Below are 20,756 nucleotides of genomic sequence, written 5' to 3' on the forward strand. Positions count from 1 at the left end.
TTTAGGGAGGGGACAGAGCTCACTCCTGGTAGACTGAACCCAGAGCGAGCCCTGCACCTCTTAGACACATACTGTATTGCTAAGCCATCCCCCCAGCTTAAGAAAGTCTTCCAGAACAGGATACCAAAGGCACAAAGAGAAAAGGCTGACAGGTATATTGCCCACCAATGATAAAGTTCTCAGGGACACATACAAAATCGAAATGCAAATAACAAGGTAAGAAGAAAGTTTTCTTTCTTTCTGGTTTTTTTTTTTTTTTGAGACAGGTTTTTTTGTTTTTGTTTTTTTGTTTGTTTGTTTTTTGTATAGCCCTGGCTGTCCTGGAACTCACGCTGTAGACCAGGCTGGCCTCAAACTCAGAAATCCGCCTGCCTCTGCCTCCCAAGTGCTCGGATTAAAGGCGTGCGCCGCCACCGCCTGGCTGAAAGTTTTCTCTTAACCATAGGGAAAATTTCGCTGGGCCAGAAAAGGAAGGCAATTAAGAGGGAGAGGAAACCACAAAATTTACAAAGGCTTAGGATGAACCAGGGGGAGCCAGGGCCCCAACGCCAAGGATTAAATTGCAATTCAGGGACTATATGGGGTCCAGCAGCCAAGATGCCCTGCAGAATAGGAATGCATTCACAGAGAGAGGGTAAAATGTCCTAGAGGCCCTGGCCCCGGCTCCTGGTTCTGGGGTCTGATACTATCCTGCCATTTCCTTCCCTGAGTAAGGGTTATGCTCAGCTGGGGCAAACTCCTGGGACCAGGAAGGACTAGCTGGGTAAGCCCTGTTTGGAGTCAGCACCAAGAAGTCTTCTTTGCTTATGCTCTCAGCCAAGTCTCCTCGTCTGGGGCTAGGAAAGAACACCACAGAAAGGACTCCTCCTATGCCCAGGGCTCTGGACTCTCTCTCTCTCTCTCTCTCTCTCTCTCTCTGGTGCAGAATCTAGAGCCCCGCTCCTTCGAGAACTGGGGTGGCATCACTGTTTATCATCAGCCACCACTCTTAAAAATCACCCACAGTTTCAGGACCAGGGCTAAAGGCTGAAGCCACGGCCATGATGACGACGACACACAGGGACCAGCACTGCTATACTTTGAATTGGCACTGTTGCTACAAAGGCTTGTGCGTTTGAATACTATGTCCGTAGCTGGTAGTGCTGCTTGGGAGGCTGTGGAACCTCTGGGCGTGGATCTTAACTAGCAGTAATGGATTGCTAGGGGAAATACTTGAAGGCAATTTCTACTTCTGGTTCCAGGTCAAATTCTCTGCTTCCTGATCTAGTAAGATGTGAAAAAGCTGTGCCTCCAAGCCTCCATTGCCACAATCAGTGCTCCCCTGGCTGCCATGGTCCCCCTCTAAAGTACGAGTCAAAACAAACTTCTCCTTTAAGTTCCTTCTGAATGGAATTTGGCCACTACAATGAGAAGTGACGGATATAGGCCCTCTCTGGAACCCATAGCCCCAAACAAGCCATGATAAATATGACACAGGAATTAGCAGGAAGTCCTCAGACTACTAGAAATCAATTTCTCAAATCCCAGCTGGCTGCACAGGGGTGGGGCCTGGACATCCCTGGTCCCTGAGTTGGGAGGTTCTAGACCCGCAGCAGGTCTAGCCAGCCAGGAGTATGTCTGCCTTGGCTACATGAGGTGATGGGAAATGAGGGCAACAGCCCGGCCCAGAACAGCACCCTACTGACTGCTCAGTGCATCCTGCCCTCAGGGTTCAAAACTTCAGCACCTCTTCCTTCATGCTGCTGCCCCTCCTGGTGCCTAGACATGGGCTCCTACCAGTAGCTGTGCCATGAGAGGAACCATGATGAGAACCACAGTCACAGAGCCAAGGCATAGGAAACGGTGGTGTCCTGTCACTATTGCTGCCTCAGACAAACCTTGGAACCACCTCTAGTCTGCAGAACCCACGCCAGAAGCAGCAATCTAAAAGACAGTGAGGGTGCCCTAGAGGGCAACATGGACAAAGGCCAACCCACTGTTGGGGCAGAAGCCTGCTTATCTGTGTCCACATGTAAGGGCTTTATTAGGCATGCTGCAGGCAGTCACAGGCTAGTGGGGGCTTTGCTCCTTCACAGGTATATTCATGGAGGCAGCCTGGGTTTCAGAAAGGCTTCCTGGTGGCCCTCTTGCTCCTGGCTCTGTTTTATAAGCAGTGAAGAAGGGGAGGGGGGAAGGCGGTGTGTGAAGGAAGAGCTAAAAATAAGTGCTTGACCCGGCTGCTGGAGGCTCTTCCCAGCCCACTGGGAGCAGGAACAGTGTACAGGCACTGAGCCTGGGAGGAGTAGGGTGGGAGGACTGGCCAAAGCATGGGTGAAAGGCGGGCCATGCCGAACACCCACCCACACCCAGGAGTCTGAACACAGCTGTTGAGGTACCAACTCATTCATTCAATCTACTTCCATCTCAGCCCCACCACGATGTGCCCCCACCTCTACCCCGATCCTTCTGTTCCTGGATCTTCCACTCATTCATTCTCTCACTTCAGTCTTATCTCCTAACTTCATTCATTCACCCGCACTCAGAATATGAATGTCTGCCTTGCTAAGCCCCACCCAGCCCCAGCAGTGGGAGGCTGGCTGCCTGGCTGTCCCTTTTGCTTGGCTCTTTGGTAAGCAGCCAGAGAATGGACAACAGGGAGACTGATGACCACCTCTGCCTTGTCTCTGTTCATTCTTTTGGGGACAGGAAGATACAGGTCCCCCAAGAACAATCATCACTCCAGTTGGGAGATGTAAAGGCGTGTACAGAGGAGCTCATTGGTTCAAGGCGGCATTTCTGCACAAGTATCTGAGCACAGACTCTCACACGGCGGTTCTCATGGAAACCAAAGATGATCATTCGAGCTTCCAATCCACACAGATGGGGAAAGTTAAGGGGCGAAAGTATGGGGAAACCCCAAAGCATATGAGAACTGTGGTCTCTGAGCCACTGGCCAGCGAGGACCAGGAGACCTGTGTGGGGTTGTGCGGGATGCTGGGCATCCTCCCTAGACTGTCTGCCACTGTCTGAATGAGGCCACAGGCCTGTTCTCTGTATTTGTGGAGCTGCCTGGGTGCCAGTTCTTGTGACCCATCCTGACCTCATGGCCAGCTACCTAGCTTTACACACTGCTGGACCCCACAGGGCAGCGAGTAAGGACCTCACTATGGTGGCTCAGGCCTATAATTTTTGGAGGTTGACACAAGAGAGTTGCCATGAGTTTGAGACCAGTCTTGGCTAAAAAGTGAGATTCTGTCTCACAGAGCCAAATACCTCCCTCTAAACAAACAAACAAACAAACAACCCACAAAAGAATTCCAAAAGGTAAAGACTCAGACGCTGGGCCACAGGCACGGCTGGCCCCAGTGCTGCTGGTCTTTTATGATTGTGTAATATCCACACCATCTCATGTCCCTGGATATACTCAAGCTCCTCCTTTCTGCCTCCTGTAAGGAAGCCTTACCCAAAGTGTCCAGTGTGCTCCCTGGAAGCTGAGATGTGCTCCTCTCGTGCCCTAGTACCAAGTGTGTTCATTCCCCATGTAGTACTCCTCGGGGACACCCAAACCTGGGCTGGCCACAATGCTCACTGTGAGGAATCTTCCTCCCCTCATGGAACACCTTGGTTCCAGGGTTCTGACTGGAGGATTGGCTGTCGTAAGGACTTACATACATCCCTGAGGTACAGCAGCTTGAGTGGACACCTAAGAGAATTACTGTTTCCATCCCACATGGGAAGAGATAGGAGTCTGATTTGCCACCCCAGGGGCAGCCTGGGGTAAAGCAGGAGGCAGCTGTTTGCCTTGTGCCCAGGGCCCACCCTGTAGCCTCTGTTCACAAGCCCAGTCCAGCCCTGTGTGTCACAGGGGCAAGGCCATTTGCCCAGGGAAGCCTGGCATTTCAAGGACACAGCTGAAATGTTGGCAGTGCTAACAAGAAACTGGTGATATTACTGTAATAATTGCACTAATTTCTTCACACCGTTGAACTGCAAGTCAATTAGAAAGTGGCCCAGAAGGCACTATCATCTTTCTAAAGATGAGGAGGTTAAAAATGTTGGGTCAGCCCTTTTAATTATGAAATCACTCATTAGACAGCACGTTCTTCAGAGGAAGTTTCAAGTAAAAGTTGGTCCGACTATAGCGATTCTTATGTGGTATTCTCTGGACTCTTATCTAGAAAGAAGGAAAAGCTTTTTTCTAGCTTCAGATGTTGAGGAAAATGGCCAGCCTGTTGGTCTGGCCTCAGGTAAAGCACAACAGGCCTACTAGACACATGGGGGGCTGTGAGTCTCTTCCTCTCGTTCACAGACACAGAGGTCTGCCTCACACCGGGTAGAGACATGGCTCAGTCACGCTGAGCCTTCAACTGGCCTGAGCCCAGCAGAGCAACCCCTCTGACCTGGAGAGGGACCAGCATTTGGCCTCTGAACCTCTCTTAGGGTGAATCTTTCAGCACCTGTGACACAACTCCAATCAAGAAGTGAAAAATAGGTCACAGGGAAGCACAAAGTTACCCAGAACAACGACTGAACATTTCCTGAGGTGAGATCAAAGAATGCCCGTGGCCTAGTTAAAGACCTCAGCCAAGCAATGCTGGTGTGTGTTTGTGTATGTATGTGTGTGTGTGTGTGTGTGTGTGTGTGTAGTGGGGTCACACCATCCAATGCTGGGGTGTTGTGGGGGGAATGGGGTCACACCATCCAATGCTGGTGTGTGTGTGGGGGGAATGGGGTCACACCATGCAATGCTGGTGTGTGTGTTTGTGTGTGTGTGTGTGTAATGGGGTCACACCATGCAATGCTGGTGTGTGTGTGGGGGGAATGGGGTCACACCATGCAATGCTGGGGTGTGTGTGTGTAATGGGGTCACACCATGCAATGCTAGTGTGTGTATGGGGGAATGGGGTCACACCTTGCAACAGCTCCTCCTCACCAGCCATGTGTAAGATGGAAGGCAGGTGAGCCTGCAGGGAGTTTAATAAGTGTGTGGTTATTTTGTGGCTGGAAGGAAAAGGAAAGTAGAGGGTGGGGCAGGAAGTGAGGTCTAGGGCTATGGCCACTGGAGGGAGAGACGAGATTCTTGTGATAGCAGGGTGTGGGGCTATAAGTGCTTGGTCTGTGGAGTGGATGCTGAGCAGAAAGGACTTGAGGATGACTCTGGGCTGCTGGCTTGGGTCCTCAGTGAGGAATGGGTAACATGGTTGCTGGTCCACACCTTCCTCAGAGCAGCCATAGCCCTTCTGAGGACAGCAGCTTCAATGGAGCTATTGAAAGAAAGGGGCTGGGGCTGGGGCTGGGGTGCACCCTTCTTGACTAGTGTTAAAAGCAGAGAGGTGGGTGATCTGGCTTTGGGAAGAGCTAGTGCCAGTACCCCATCAGCCAATGGGCTCAGGACCATGGGACCTATGGATGAGGACTATGGAGGCAAGGACTGAACTGGCAAGGGAGATAGCTCTGAGGTGAGCATGAGGCAGCAGGGCGTGGAGGTGGGTAATGCTGCCTGCTGAGAGGCAGAAGGTCCAGAGTCTAGGGAAGCTAGAACCCAGCCGGTAAAGAGGAGCCTAGATTAGAATTCATATGGGTCACCTCAAGTCACCACGTGACTGGGACACTTTTGTTTGGGCTGATTCAGCATTTCCTGTGGCCTGCCCCAGAGGCTGCCAAAAGGAGCTGTCAAGAACATTTATGCTCCTGGAGAGACAGTGTCCCTTCCTCTATGTATATCCTGCTTAATGGGGAAATGGCCTGAAATGTCTCTTGGAGATACAGGGCTTCCAAACTAGGTTAGCTCAAGTCCACCAGGACTCAGGGTCCTTCGGTGTCAGAGCGTCCCATCTGACCAGCAGTGAGCTTACATCTACAGGTGTCTTGGCAAAATAGGCTCTGGAGACCCCCTGGTAGACCCTTTTGCCCCACTATTGGTTAGGCCAAATGTCCTCCAACGAACCACTGACTCTACAGCTTGTGCAGGTAGTAGTGCTAGGCCTGAAAGGCCATGTGGGTTTCACATAAAGAGGCTATCCATCTTACTCAGGGCTACTCCTCCCATATGTGGGAAAATACAGCCTGTGGTGGGCAAGTAATTTTCTTAGTCATACTAGGCTTGATTCCTTTGCCTAGAGACCTTTGTCAAGGAAGTCAGAAGAAGGTGTCACAGACACAGTGGTAACTCCATGTTCTTCCTCTTGTCCCACCTTGGACTAGTGGTGGCTTGTGTCCCCTGTCCCATCAGCCATTCATGACTCAACTGAATCTCACACATGGCTTAGTGACTGCCCACATGAAGGGTCCTTGGCCCAGTAATTTGACATGACATAGATCCTCTGGCTATGAGCCAATCAGATCATGCTTAGACATGCCAAAGGTAGCCATGGTAAAGTCACATGACTGGTCCTGGACCAGAGAAGGAAGTATTGGGACTGAGGCATGAGCAGACACAGTCGAAAGCCCAGGGTAGCCCAGCTCTGCCTGGGTATCTCTATCTTTTTCCGGGACTCCCAGCTTGACAAGAACACTGGCCTAATACCAGGCCTTCTACTTGGCTCTGCCCAAGTCCAGTCCACATTCCTGGAGCAGGAACAGAGGAAAGAGGAACTTCGACCCTAGCTTTCCCTCAACTTTCCTATGGGGGGTGGGGAGCATTTTTGGGCATCCTATCCCCTGGGAGAGCTCAGGCCTACCCAGGGGAAAACATGGAGGAAAGGCTAGGATTTTGACAAGTTAACATGTACACTCATGACCTTAAGAGGAGAGGGGCTGAGATTAGACACCAGCTGGTGGGCTTGGAGCCTATCTCACTGTGAGAAGCCTCAGTCCCCAGGGCCTCCGACCTAGCCTTCTGATACATGGGCCTTCACTCCCTACATATGTGAGACTCATAGACCCAGAGCAGCATGGACCTCAGGATGAGGTTGGCATTGTTCATCAAGGCCATGCTCTCAAGAGCTGGCAATGGCCTTCGGAGTTAAGGCCTCCTAAGCCAGGACTCAGCTGCATAGCTCTGGCCAGCCAGTGAGAACCAGTAGTGACCGCTATCCTCACCTACTGTAACAGTGCTGAGTAGGAGGCGGGAAGTGGATTATGACCCATCTGTAGCATTTGCTGTAATGTGGCCCTTTTTGTTTTGTTTTGTTTTTGTTTTTGTTTTTGTTTTTTTGAGACAGGGTTTCTCTGTGTAGCCCTGGCTATCCTGGAACTCACTCTATAGACCAGGTTGGCCTCAAACTCAGAAATCCGCCTGCCTCTGCCTCCCAAGTGCTGGGATTAAAGGCGTGAGCCACCACCGCCCAGCCGTAATGTGGCCCTTTGACTGCTGCAGCCTTGGCTCTCAGTGTCTGTCCTGGCTCCCTTGTCCCTCCTTTCCCAATCATTGCCTGCCTCAACAAAGTTCAAAGAAATAGGCTTGTCCCCCGCTCTCTTACCTCCACCAGGTGGGGTGTTGGGTTAAAGCCACACAGGTTGCACACCTGGAGCTTGCAGGCAGTGCAGGTATTGTAGTTGGCTGGGCCCCTGCTGCCCACATTGAGCTCAGCTTGGCACAGTGGGCAGGCAGCCCTTTCCTTCGGCATGGTCTTTGGCTTGGCAGCAGCCTTGGATGCTGCCTGATGCTCTGCTCTGCCGTGCTTTGGACTGGCGGTTCCTCCAGTTTTTGCCAGGGCTCCAGGCCCTGATCCGGGACCTGTTCTAGCCCCAGGCTCGGCTTTGGCTCCAGGTGCTGGTCCAGGCCCAGGCCCTGAGCCTGGGGGTCTTGGACCCGCCTCCTTGCTGGCATCACTGAAGACAATCTTAGGTGGCCCCTTGCTGGGGGAAGGCTGGCCCTGGGTGTCAGCCTCTGGCTGCACAGACATAAGGGTGCTCGCCTGGGTCAGCAGAGATGCTCCAAGGCCGAAGAGCTTCCCAGTAAGGCCCTCCTGGCTCTGTTCACCAGCACCAAGCCCAGAGGGCACTGTGGTGGCACTTTTGCCCTGGGCCTCTCCTGCAGGTGGCCTGGGCTCAGCTGTGGAAGGCTTGGTGGAGAGAGGGGGCTGAGGAGACACCCTCCCCACCTCTGGAGGGGCAGTTGCCTGGGTAGGCCCAGGCACTGAGGTGGCCCTGGCTGCTTCAGCCTGGCGGGGACCAGACTGTGTGGCCCCTGGACCCCGAGGAGATCTCTCTTGCTCTGGCTTCCCCAGAGGCTGTTTGGCTGGGGAGTGGGCAGGAGACAGGGCCGGGGAGTGTAGCTGCTGCTGGCTCTTCGACCGAGGTGCAGTGGTCATGTCCATTCCCAGGGCCCTCTGCATCTGACAGTTCAAACAGAGCCATTCCTTCACCTGTGGGAGGAAACAGCAGTCAGTCAGCAGAGTGGTCAGGGTCAGAGTGCACAGGGTCAGAGTGCACAGGGCTCAGGCTGCTGCAGGGATGGATGGTTCTTGAAATCATTATCTGCACAGTAGACAGACAGACTCACAGACTGACTGACTCACACTTGCTCACACGCGCGCACACATAAACATCATGCATAATTACAAGCGAAAAATGATGTGTAAGAGAGGAAAGCATAAGAAATAAAAAGAAGCCATGATCTGATTCCTGTCCTGGAAGCCCTTATAGTCTCATGGAAGGGACAGGTATGTAAGGAGAATTCTCCAGGGCAGAGTCAGTGAGAAGCACAGATGAGACATGACTGATTTAAGACGCTGAATTCTCTTTGAACTCAGGGGTTCTGCTATTGCTTGTTTTGTGCTGTCCTTGGTCAAACCCAGGGCCACATGCATGTTAGGCAAGCGCCATGCCTCCAACCACAAGACAAGGAAAATAGCACAATAATGGGTCAATCAATATTCTGATTGATGCTCGTGTTACAGATTTGTAGCTCCCCTTTGGCATGAACCTGTACAGGGATGGACTTGTGAGCATGCCACAGGCCAGGTCTCAGTCTTCCATGTTGCCTGTGTACTTAAAGAATAACAGAACAGACTTTTGTTTTGGACCTCCGGTCTCATACGTAGACACTGCCTTTTCTTGTCATGAAGCCACGTGTAAGTCAGAGTATATCACCCACAGACTCACTCCCTCTAAGGGCTCCCCAGAACACTAAGGAAGCCCTTCCTCATGCCCTCACCAGCCACCCTAGCCACCCTTGCTTTCTACCTGGCTTCTTTCTCTGTCATCTTCCTTTGCTTGTCTCACCCCTGACACACTGCATCTCTTGCTACGCTGAGTGATCGACCCTCAAAGCTCATGAGGTCCCCAAGGCTGCAATGGGTCTCTGCTATTGTGGGCTGGCTTGTCAGGTGAGAACCCTGAGCTCAGGCATCCTATCCTTGCAGCCCAAGAGCAGCACCCAAAGATGGAGAAACCATCATATTGTGGCGAACACCCCCTGTGCCAAGCACCCCGGAGGGTGTGTTCAGAGGCATTTGTCCTCACAGCAGACGAAGCAAAATCTGAAATGAGTTAGCAGTGTGCTCCTGTGGTCACTAGGGCAGAAACTATAGCTACTGACAAGAGCCACCCTGGCAGCCCCATTTAACTCCTGATTCCCGGGCTGGGCAGCCTGGAGCCCAGTGCCTGCTAGTCTCACCTCTCTGATGGCCACTCAACACTCTATAGGCTAAGTTCAGAGTCTAGAATCCATCCCTGCAGACACTAGGATATCTGTCTCCCCAGAAGACCAAACCCAGCTCTAGACTCTAAGAAAAGTGAGGCTGAGGCAGGGCAGCATAGCCTAGCTGAGAACTGTTAACCCACCCTGTGCTTTTGAAAACCCGGTGGAGCTTTGTTCACACTGGACAGAGAAAGCCATAGGAAAAACTTTCAGTCCCCAGTACACTCCTAGAAAGCTCATTTCAGGTGGGGAGGGGCTTGTCAAAGTGAGGTTCTAGGGACAGGCTGCTTCTGCTCCTCTGATGAGAGACTCTACGGGGGTGATTTATGTTCTAACCAGGGCGTGTTCTCTGGCCTGGGGTGGTAGCCACCAGGCCTAGGCCACACCCAATGTTCCAGTACTGTTGTGAGCCTATGGTAAGACTTCCTGGGATCTAGGAGGTAAGTTCCCTGATTTGGGACTTCAAGGTGACCCCTCCTGGGGTCTAGACAGAGCTAAACAGAGGAAATTGTTAAAACAAAACAAAACAAAACAAAACCCCAAACCTGTACCAGCACCTTCCTCTCCCTCTCGCCAAGGCTGTGCCACTGGCATCTCACCTAAAATAGAACCTCCTCAAGAAACGGCTGAAACCCCCCTCAGTGACTCATCTAGCAGATGGGTGCAGCTATTTCTATCCAGCCTTTTACAGCAGACGGCGGTGGCGAGGAGCCTTGACCGTGTCCTCCCCCAGTCTCTCCTGGGCTCAGGCTTAGGGAGGTAAGACCTTGTTCATGAGGCCTCCCAAGGAGGACCCTGGCAGATGGGGTTCTCTGTAACTTGCTAAGACTTTTCTGCCTCTTGAAAGGTCTCAGGGGTTTGCTGGGAAAGGCCTGCCCTAGCCTCTTCTCCCTTCTCCAAGATCCCTACCATGACAGAGAAGACAGCTGTGCGCCTCACCCACTTGCCCACCAGGGTACTCTGTGGGAGACACTCTGGCCTCAAGACCAGTGCCAACGCCAGCCTTCCTTAGCTGCATATAGTGATTCCTCATCAGGAGGCTGGGCCGGGAGATGCCTGTGACTCTAAGGCACCCTCTAAGCCGTCCACCAGAATTAGAGGGGCTAATTCTTCTACTAGTATGACAGGAAACCCCTTAGGATCCTGCTGTCCTGACAGGGCACTTGCCCCAGGAGATGTGCACGTCGCATGCCTCATGTTCCCAGAGCCAAAGGCAGAGCAGGAGGTGCCTCCTGGGCTGCCCTAAGGTGGATGACACTAACTTTCATCAGTCTGACACTTCCTTCCAGCAGGGAAGCCGGGCCCCATCCTCTCAGAAGGTTGGCAGGACCTCCCACGCACTCCCCAACCCGGAGCCCAGTGAGTGCCTGAAGATGGTAGAGAGGTGAAGGCTCCCAGGGGTACGCAGGCTCAGGGTAGTTTGGGAGAGGGGAAGCAGAGGCTGCAGGCATGTGACTTTCCACAGCTTGCCATCTCCACCAGGAGCGTGCTGGGATCTGCAGAGGTGTGGCTCTCTGTGCTCCCTGGCTCCGAGAGGGCTTCATCTGGAAGAAGAGTCTCCCATCTGCTCCTTTACTCAAACGGTTCAGTGTGCAGAGTAACTAAGCAGCCTCCCCCCCCCGCCCCCAAGACCAGGAAGCCAGGCAGCCGGTTCTGTGGACCCTGGGTTGAGTAAGAAGGATCTGAGTGATCTGTCTGCAACAGCCACTCCCGCCCGTTCCTTTACTGGTTTCTGGGGCAGCAAGGGTAGTAGAGTCATATTCCCTGAGAAGAGCTTTAACACAGTCCCTCTTGAAAAGGACCTCAGTGACCTGAGACCTACCAGTGTCTATCAAGTCTCAGGTAGGGTCCAGGCGTATTTGACACACCTGGCCTCACAGGATGTCCCAGGGAAGATGGCTGCCAGAAAGCTCTGAGGGCCCCAGAAGCAGGTTCTCTAGCCACTTCCCTCCACTGAGGCAGAGAACAGGGCTTCAGATCTCCATCACTTAGCTCACCTTCCTGTGGAGAGCCGCCTGCCTCCAAGCCCTTACTGGAGAGTAGCACTCAGTGCTGGATCACTCGGCACTGACATCATCCCTGGTACTGAATTCCATTTTAAACATCACAGAGGTGGCTTACAAATGAGACTCCCCTGCTGCTACCAAAGGCAGAGGTCCCTGGGATGACCCCATGCCAGTATGACTCCAGGCCTTTCTGGGCAGTGAGTCATTGGTCAGGTCTCATTAGGAGGGACAGTACTCCCATAACCCCTGTGATTCCCTAGACATCAAGGAGAGGCCAGTGTCTGGGCTGGCCTAGACATTCATATGGCAATTGTGACCACCTGCCTGATCTACCTTCTGCGGCCCATCCATCAACACTGTGCTTTGCCTGTCTGCTGTGATCTCAGCCTATACAGAGGGCCACCTCAGGGCACAATGGGGAAGAACACATGGCCCAGTCAGACGTGACCTGCAGAAGAGGCCTGTGCCAACCTAGAGACCTGAGGAGGGCCCTGGGAGTGTGCCCCAAATCTAAGGGTAGGGTCTGTGATGGCGGCAAATGGAGTCATTTCCTGAGGCTAGAAGGCCTCCCTGGCCTGGAACTCCGAGAAAGCTCTGAAAGTCTCCCTTCCCTCCCAAGCTGATCTTAGGTCACCTCTCCACTCAGTCCCAGAGAGGCTGCCTCCTTGAGTTTGCCATAGCCTCTCCTTTTTAATCCTCAGGACCATTGGAGATCATCCCCTGGCTTCACGACTCCCTCTTGAATTTTGTTGGTTTCTAGGTGTTGCCATCTTGGCTATTTCTTATCAAAAGTCTTGCCCCCCCAGACACCTGACTTTCACCGTTACTGCAAATAATCCGCAGTCCCCAAGGGCCTGGCCAAGCTCTCCAAAGCTCACTGAGCGGTACACTTAAACTCTGTAAATGTCATTATATGTATATTTTACCTAAAATAACCTACAGTAAATACTGAATCCTACTTAAATACTGAATGCCTACTGAAGTGGTTGGTGTGAAGTACACTGTATCTGCAACACGCTTTGAAAATCAACAAAGAAATTAGTTGAGTGGACAGACGACCAGACAGAGGGATGGACAGGCAGACAGAAGGACAGAGACGGGGCTAATTCTTCTACTAGATATGATAAAGTTAGGAGAAATCCAGACATGGTGGTGCATGTCTTTAATCCCAGCACTTGGGAGGCTGAGGCAGGCAGATCCCAGTCTGGTCTACAGAGTGGTTCCAAGAGAGTCAGGACTACATAGTAGATTCTGACTCAAATAGCCAAAAAACCAAGCTAAACCAAACCAAACCAAACCAAACCAAATCAAACCAAATCAAACCAAACCAAACCAACAAAACAAAACACAAAAACAACCCCCCAAAACAAAAACCCAAGAGAGTCACAGCTAATTAAACATTCAGGTAACGGATCTGGGAGTTTTCCTTTCTCCTGTGGGTTTAAAATTTCCCATGATACAGTCTTGAGGAAGACACTCTACTGTCACAGAGCTGAGCTCCTCCGATGCTCTCCTGGATTGTAGGGTTTGCTTGTATATTCTGAATATATCTACTCCTTATTAGCTATATGTTTGGTGAATATTTTCTCTCAAATATCTTAAATTTTCATCCAGTCTGATCTGTTTTTCTCTCTGTCAACTGTGTCTTTGGTGTCTTAGATAAGAAACTATAGGCAAAGTTGGAAGGGCTTGTCTTATATTTCCTCACAAGAGCTTTAAGCGTCACCTTGTATGCGTGTCTCGCTCACTTTGGGTTAAGGACTATGTATGGCTGTTGTAAGTTTTATTCTTTTGCTTATGGAAACCCAGCCTACCCAGCATCATTTGGCTTTCTCCATTCAAAGTTCTTGTACTTCTTGACAAAGATCATTTTACCTTGAGCTGGGAGTGTAACTTGATAGCAGAATACTTAGTACCTAGTAACCTAGGCCCTGGGCTGAATCCCAGAAACACACAGACAGACAGACAGACAGACAGACAGACAGACAGACAGACAGATAGACAGAATCATGTAAATGTATATGTGAAATTTGGGAGATTTGGGGGTTGTTTTGTTGTTGTTGCTCTGATTTTGTTTTTTCCTTTCCTTTCTTTTTTCTTTTCTTTTCTTTTCTTTTCTTTTCTTTTCTTTTCTTTCCTTTTTGGACACAGGGTTTCTCTGTGCAATAGACCTGCTTGTCCTTGTACACCAGGCTGGCCTTGAACTGGGAAATCCACTTGCCTCTGCCTGGAGAATGGTGGAACTAAAGATATGCATCCTTGAGCCTAGCTTGATTTTGTGTATTTATTTACTTTTTGAGACAGGGTCTCACATTTTCTTGTTTAAAAATTTTTTTATTTTACTCTTATGTGTGTGTACACACACAGTACCTGTGGAGGCCAGAAGAGGGCATCGAATCTCCAGGAGCTGGAGTTACAGGCAGTTATGCCACCTGATACGAAGACTGGGAACTGAACTCTGGTCCTCTAGAAGAGCAGCAAGTGCCTTTAACCACAAAGCCATCTCTCTAGTCCCCTCCAACTTGGGTTTTTTGGGCAAGGTTGTTTTGACTACTTAAGGGCTGGTGTGTGCATGTGTGGGCATGCATCACAGCTTTTGTGTGTGGGTCAAAGTACAACTTGCAAGAACCAATTTTCTTCTACCATGTAGGTCCTGGGAGTTGAACTCAGTTCATCAGGTTTGGTGGCAAGCACCTTTTCCCACTGAGCCATCTCATCACCCCTTTTCTTGGCCATCTTTACTCAACTGTCTTCAGCCTGTTTCCTTTGACTTTACATATAAAAATAAAAGTTTTAGGGATAAACTGCATTTTTTGCTCCGTGTTCCTTTCCCATTCGTGTTCGGTTGATACCTAGCCCTCTTGTGTGCCTAAGGCCAGCATCCATGCCTGATGGCTTCGGCCAAGAAACAGCCCTTGCTACAGCATTCCTCTCTGCTCTCCATCCTACAGATCCAATTAAGGTCCTGTCTGTCTCCTGAAAACAGGCAGCCTGGGGCCATGTTCTAGCAACAGGGCTGGCTGCCTAAGAGCTTGTGGAAGCTTTGAGGCCCTTCCCCTATTGACTGAAAGGTTTTGTTGTCATTGTTATTTTTTTTTAATCAAGGGGCCTACTACAAGGCAAACTGCCTGAGGACTAGGCACATGGTGGATAAGATCCCTTTCCTACCCCAGCCTGCCTGGAGGTCCACTTTCACTTTATTTAGGGTTAGAGGGAAGTGATGTAGCTGTCTCCTCCTAGAGGAGGACTCATCCCATGCCCTTATGACACCTGCGCCTCATTTGAATCTGGCCCAAGCAGCAGTGTGGCCAGGAAGGGGCAGAGGAAAGGGGACAGGCTGCTGGCTAGGACTGAGGGTTCTGTGCTGCTCACAGCACCACCCCCGAGCCATCTGGCGCCCTGGCCCTTGCCGGAAAGGAGTGGGATGCAGGCATTAGAGGGAGAAGCTTAGACCATTACCTTGGCTCCATTCCTTCTTTGCACACCCCACCTTGGGTAAGGTTCTAAGGTCAAGGCTTGCCATGAGGGTAAGAGCAGGGGGGCAGCAAGTTAAACCTGCCTTGGCCTCAGCGGCGACTAAACCTGGAATAGAGACGGTCCTGGCACAGGACCTCCTTCTTTGGTATTTTATTTAAAATTTCAAACAATTTTCTTTATTGTGTGTGTGTGTCTGTCTGCCTCTCTGTGTGTGTATGTGTATGTGTGTGTATCTGTGTGTAAATGTGTGTATATGCATGTGTCTGTGTATATGTGTATATGTGTATGTGTGTGTCTGTCTGGGTGTGTGTCTGTGTGTATGTGTATGTGTGTGCGTAGTGTGTACATGTGTGTGTGTCTGTGTCTATCTGTGTCTGTGTCTGTGTATGTGTGTGTCTGTCTCTGTGTGTGTCTGTATGTATATGTGTGTCTGGGTGTGTCTGTCTGTGTGTGTGTCTGTGTGTGACTGTCTATGTGTGTATATGTGTGTCTGTCTCTGTGTGTGTTTGTGTGTGTGTGTCTTGTCTTGTCATGTGTTTGGAGATCAAAGAACAACTTCTGTCCTTCCACCATGCAGACCCTGGGGGTTGAACTCAGGTTGTCAGGCTTGTCATCAAGTGGCTTTACCTGCTGAGCCATCTATCTCATCAGCCTGGTAATTTTCTCAAGTGGAGCTTTGAAGTGAATCTATCTCTGGGCCAGCCAGGGCAAACCAGAGAATCACTGTCTGGGTGGAGCTAGCAGCCCTCACACCCCTGGTAAGAGAAGGGCGTGGCAGGCCCAGACTGTGCCCCGCCTGGGGGAAGTGTTCCAAAACCTGGCCTGCCTGAAGCCTGGGCCTTCACGTGTTCTACCTTACACTGCACTCACTCCTGGGATACTGCTCGCAGATCAGGGACACACTCATCTCCAGGAGGCCTGGGCTGCGATGTGCTGCAGGAGCTGCTCTCTGTGAGCCTAGAGGCTCTTAGGCATAAATGTTCCCCTGCAGCTCTCCTCTAGGCCACTGGCTCCCCCACCTCTCTTTTATGGCATCTACCTGGCCGCGCCTTGACTTCTCCCTCAGACTTCAGAACAGACCAAGGCAATGCAGCCCTCTTCCTATTGCAGATGGTTGGAAAGGTTGCTAACCGGCCTGACTGGACCTGCAGCAATGGCAAAGCCACAGAGAGGCTCCGAGGGAGAGGCAAGGAGAAGCACTTCCCTGTTTCCCATCCCCAGCACTAAATGTTAGCATCTCTGGCCTCTGGCTGCCAATGTGATGTCAGAGCAAGGGACTCTTGTGTGTAGTAAAAACAGAACTGATGCCAAAATGAAGCCCTCTACACTGTCTTTGGGCACAGTTCTTAACAGGTAAAATCTTTGTAATTTTAAAAAAGATTTATTTTTATTTCACCTTTTTTTTTTTTGGTATGTACAGAAGTGTACCATGTGTGTGCAATACCCATGACGGCCAGAAGAGGGCATCAGATTACCTGATGGTTGTGAGCTGCCTTGTGGTACTTGGGAACTAAACTCAGGTCTTCTGCTCTTGTGTCTAGTAGAAAGTGCTTTTAACTGTTAAGCCATCTCTACGGCCTTCAGGTGAAATTCTTTACCTTCCCTGAACTCAAAAAAAAAAAAAAAAGAAAGAAAGAAATTCCAGGAAGACATGACCTTCTTCCAGAGGAATGACTAGCCCGGACTGAGTTAGAGGCGTCTAGAATAGAAAGGGTTTCCCAGGACAGATTAAACAGATGGGTAAGCAAAACGTGTAGAGTCATTTCCTCTTCATATTAAGGTATAACCAGGGAGATGGCTCTGCTTTCAGCATGTGACAAAGGGCAATGGCACCAATGTGACCATTATGCTTTGCCACTCCTCGGGAAAATGTGCCAAGGTTTAGCTTTCCTTGACAGGGATACCCCTGAAAGCCAGCTCCAGGAAAGCAGAGATTCCATCTGGAGGCCCCAGCAGAATACACCGTCTCTGGGCATGGGCCTGTTGAACAGACTAAGACGGCATTTTTCCAATGGGGAGCTGCGGAACGGCAGCTCCACCCATGCTCTGTAGAAGCAAGCCTGGGGAAGGCTGCCAACTTTCATTGATGTCTTAAAGCTCTGGATGCCCCAAGGATGCCAAAAGCTAATGCTAAAGGAACACTTGATTCGTCCAACCCAGCATTGGTTTGAAGTATTTGGCCAAGAGGTTTGCTCTCCACCAAATACTGTCAATTTGCAATAAGTTTGAGGCCCTCTTTCCTCCTGGCCCTGAGCCCCAGCTTCCGCCCAGCACAACAAGGCAGATGGACTGAATGTCTCCAGGTCCTCCCACTCTGCTGTTTTTCTAGGCACAGTCAAAGGCTGGCTCCCTTCCCATCTCTCTAAAGGTTCTGGGCTTGAAGGAAACAGGAGGCTAAGGCTGTGGCATCGGGGTGCTGGGATACCCACCACCTGTGGTTCTTTCTTCTCCCCCACCCTACCTATGGCTGCAATACAAGTGAGCATCTCATGGAGTCAGAGATCCATGATGAAGGTTCACGATGAGGGGCCATCCCACAGAAACGTGGGCCATCCACCAAGTCTTCCTGCTCCCGGGAGGCCAGGGGCTTGTGGCTTCTCAGTTGGTCGGATCAAACAGGTGAGCTTCCCCTCTTTTGATCACACTGTTCCCAATATGGAACAGATAACACTTACTTAACTGATCGGCATGGGGCTGGGTCTGTTTCTAATCACAGATGCAGTAATCACGAGCGTGCACGCCTCCTCAGAAAGCCTCCACATTCCAGGAGCAGCTCCAAAGGCTCTGAGTCATCGCCCCACACCAACAGCTCCTTCCTCGGCATCTCACACGTACCTCTCGCAAACCACACGTCCCACACCCACAGCACCTCACGCTGGCATATATAGACCCTGACCTGTTAACAGTTATTCTCACTTCTACCCTCCCACGTGGTCCAAACAACTCCAGCTGCCGAGGATCCCAGTGGCTGCCTGCAGCAGTGGCTGCCTGCAACGGCTACTCTGCGTCCTGTCCAAGGCAGAGTCTCTGTGGGGAGCAGCTGAGACTTCTGTGGGTCACCCGCTAGGGATGCAAGGGCGCCAGAAAACCTACTCATAAGTATGGCTCTGCCTTAGTTAAGACATGGAAGCACCCAGCCTCTGGGTCACCAAAGGGAGCCCCCAAAAAGCTCTTTTAGGCAATCCCTCCAACACAGAACATCCTGAACAAAGCCATGATTAAGATGTGGATCCAGGGCTGGAGAGATGGCTCAGTGGTTAAGAGCAGTGACTGCTTTTCCAGAGGTCCTGAGTTCAATTCCCAGCAACCACATGGTTGGGTCTCAACCATCTGTAATGGGATCTGACGATCTGATGCTCTCTTCTGGTGTGTCCAAAGAGAGTAACAGTGTACTGTTACATAAAATAAATATTTTTAAAAAGATGTGGATCCACAGTTCTTCGGGGCAAAAAAAGGCTAAATTCATGAATATAGCCCTGTAGCATAGCCCTCTGTGATAATAGGATGTGGGTGCCTTGTGAATACCTGGTCTCTACCACAGAACTGGGGAGGACAGTCGAGCCCACCACCTTAGCCCCCCAGATAATGAACTGAACCGGAGAGGAGCTGTCCAGACCCCTTCTGGAAAGCAGTTCCCAGGTGCTCCTAGAAATCTGGTCCTCTTATGCGCATCCCTCTGCAGGACTGTCAAGGAGAGAGGCAGGCTCAGAGCTACGGAAGCTTGCCTCCCCCCTCTCTCCCTTCGCCCGACGCCCTGAGGCATGCATGGTCATCTCTAATGGAGGAACCACTGGAAGACATCCTTTTCTTTTGCCCTCTCCAGAGTGTAATTAAACCAGTTTCAAAGTATTTATTTTATTTTTATAAGTATGGGTGTTTCCCTGCATGGATGTCTCTGGGCACATGTGGAGAGGGCATTGGAGTCCCTGGGACTGGAGTTACAGGTGATTGTGAGCCACATTGTTGGTCTTAGCAACTGGACTCCAGTTCTCTGGAAGAACCGGTGGTATTCTTAACTGCTGAGCCATTGACCTAGTCCCTTCTAAGTTTTTAGGGTACAGGGATCTCTCAGGAGACCTGGCGCCAGAACACGTCCCCTGATTCCACATCCCAGAACCACCGCCAATACCCCTCCCCCACCCCCACCCGGATTCACGGGCACTGGTGGGTAAGGGAGATAGCCACCATGACGAGGTCGGTAGAAGGAAGGGAAGGAAGCCGGGGAGAGATGCTGAGAGAGCGGTCAGACGCAGGTGGCACCGAGGTCCTTACCTGGGTGAGGTGAGGGTTGGGGTTGAACCCACACTGGTTGCAGACCTTGTTGTGACACTGGGTGCAGGTGTTGAAATTTGGCTGGCTGGGGGTTGATGTGAGGTCCGAGGTCTTGCATATTGGACACAGGGTGCTGCTGGGAAGGGGGGCAATCTGGGGGACGGAGTAGGGTGACGTGGGAGTGCTGCCTCTGTCCGGTGACACCGAGGGGGACCGTCCTGATCTCTGTGTCCTGCTGTCTACCTGCAGTGTCCTGCGGGGACCTTCGGCCTCCTGGCCTGATGGGCCTTGGGCCCTTGTCTCTCGGGGGCTCTCTCGGCCAGGAGCAGTAGCAGATGCTTGCTTTGGGGTTGGAGAAGTTGCTCTCTGGCTACCCAGGGGCTCCTTGGGGTCCAGTCTCCGGGGAACACTGAAATGACATTTAAAACGGTTGTTAGAGACACATCATATAGAAGTAGCTTACATAGGTCCCTTCCAACCTGCAGTGACCCCAGTGACTTCTCTTGCACAGTGACATCGTCACAGTCGCCATTTGCTGTACCCTGTGCTCAGGCCCTGAGGAGCTTCTTGGCATTGGGCCACATGGCAGATGGACATGACTGCCCCTCTTTCACACTCCGAGAAAGAGCAGATTCGAGTCAGTGATCTAGCAGTGCATCTAATGTGCATGGACTTCTTTGTTTGACAGAGGGTCTCATGTAGCCCAGGCTTGCCTTGAACTCACTCTGTAGCTAGAAATGACCCCAAATTTCTGATTTCCTCTCTCTACTTCTAAAGAACCAGGATTACAGGTAGGCACCACTATACCCAATTTATAAATGCCAGGGCTCTGTGCATGTTAGGTAAGTACTCTACCAACTGAGCCACACTCCTAGCCTTAGGGCTACATTTTTGAGCTTTGTTTTTATTTCTGCATATTGGTGTCTTGCTTGTATGTGTATGTCTGTGCACTACTTGTAGGGAGTGCACACAGAGGCCAGAAGAGGGCACTGGATCTCCTGATGGTAAGCAGCCATGTGGGTATCAGGAATCAAATCCAGTTTTTTGGATTTGCTCTGGAAAAGCAGCCAGTGTTCTTAACCAATGTGGTGGTTGCCGGGCAGTGGTGGCGCACGCCTATAATCCCAGCACTTGGGAGGCAGAGGCAGGCAGATTTCTGAATTCGAGGCCAGCCTGGTCTACAGAGTGAGTTCTAGGACAGCCAGGGCTACATAGCCCTGTCTCAAAACAAAAACAAAAAACAGCAACAAAAAAGAATGGCCACACAAGCTCACATATTTAAATACCTAGTCACCAGGGAGTAGCACTATTTGAAAGGATTAGAAGGATTAGGAGGTGTGGCCTTGTTGGAGGAAGTGTGTCACTGAGGGTGGGCTTTGAGGTTTCAAAAGCCCATGCCAAGCCCAGACCTGCAGATCAGAATGTTGTTCTTAGCT

General features: G+C 51.1%; 1 protein-coding gene across 2 annotated transcripts in view; it reads right to left on the reverse strand.

Moving 5' to 3' along the window:
- Window positions 1-20,756, reverse strand: part of Bsn (bassoon presynaptic cytomatrix protein) — a 93,178-nt gene that overhangs the window by 21,179 nt on the left and 51,243 nt on the right. For both annotated transcript variants that reach the window (XM_031343178.1, XM_031343179.1), the window contains exons 2-3: window positions 19,321-19,729; window positions 7,401-8,288 (exon numbers count right to left, since the gene is read on the reverse strand). In XM_031343178.1, the coding sequence (XP_031199038.1) occupies window positions 7,401-8,288; window positions 19,321-19,729 (1,297 nt within the window). The remainder of the gene's footprint in view (window positions 1-7,400; window positions 8,289-19,320; window positions 19,730-20,756) is intronic.

Source organism: Mastomys coucha, unplaced genomic scaffold, assembly GCF_008632895.1.
Source record: "Mastomys coucha isolate ucsf_1 unplaced genomic scaffold, UCSF_Mcou_1 pScaffold23, whole genome shotgun sequence".
NCBI classification, from domain to species: Eukaryota; Metazoa; Chordata; class Mammalia; order Rodentia; family Muridae; genus Mastomys; species Mastomys coucha.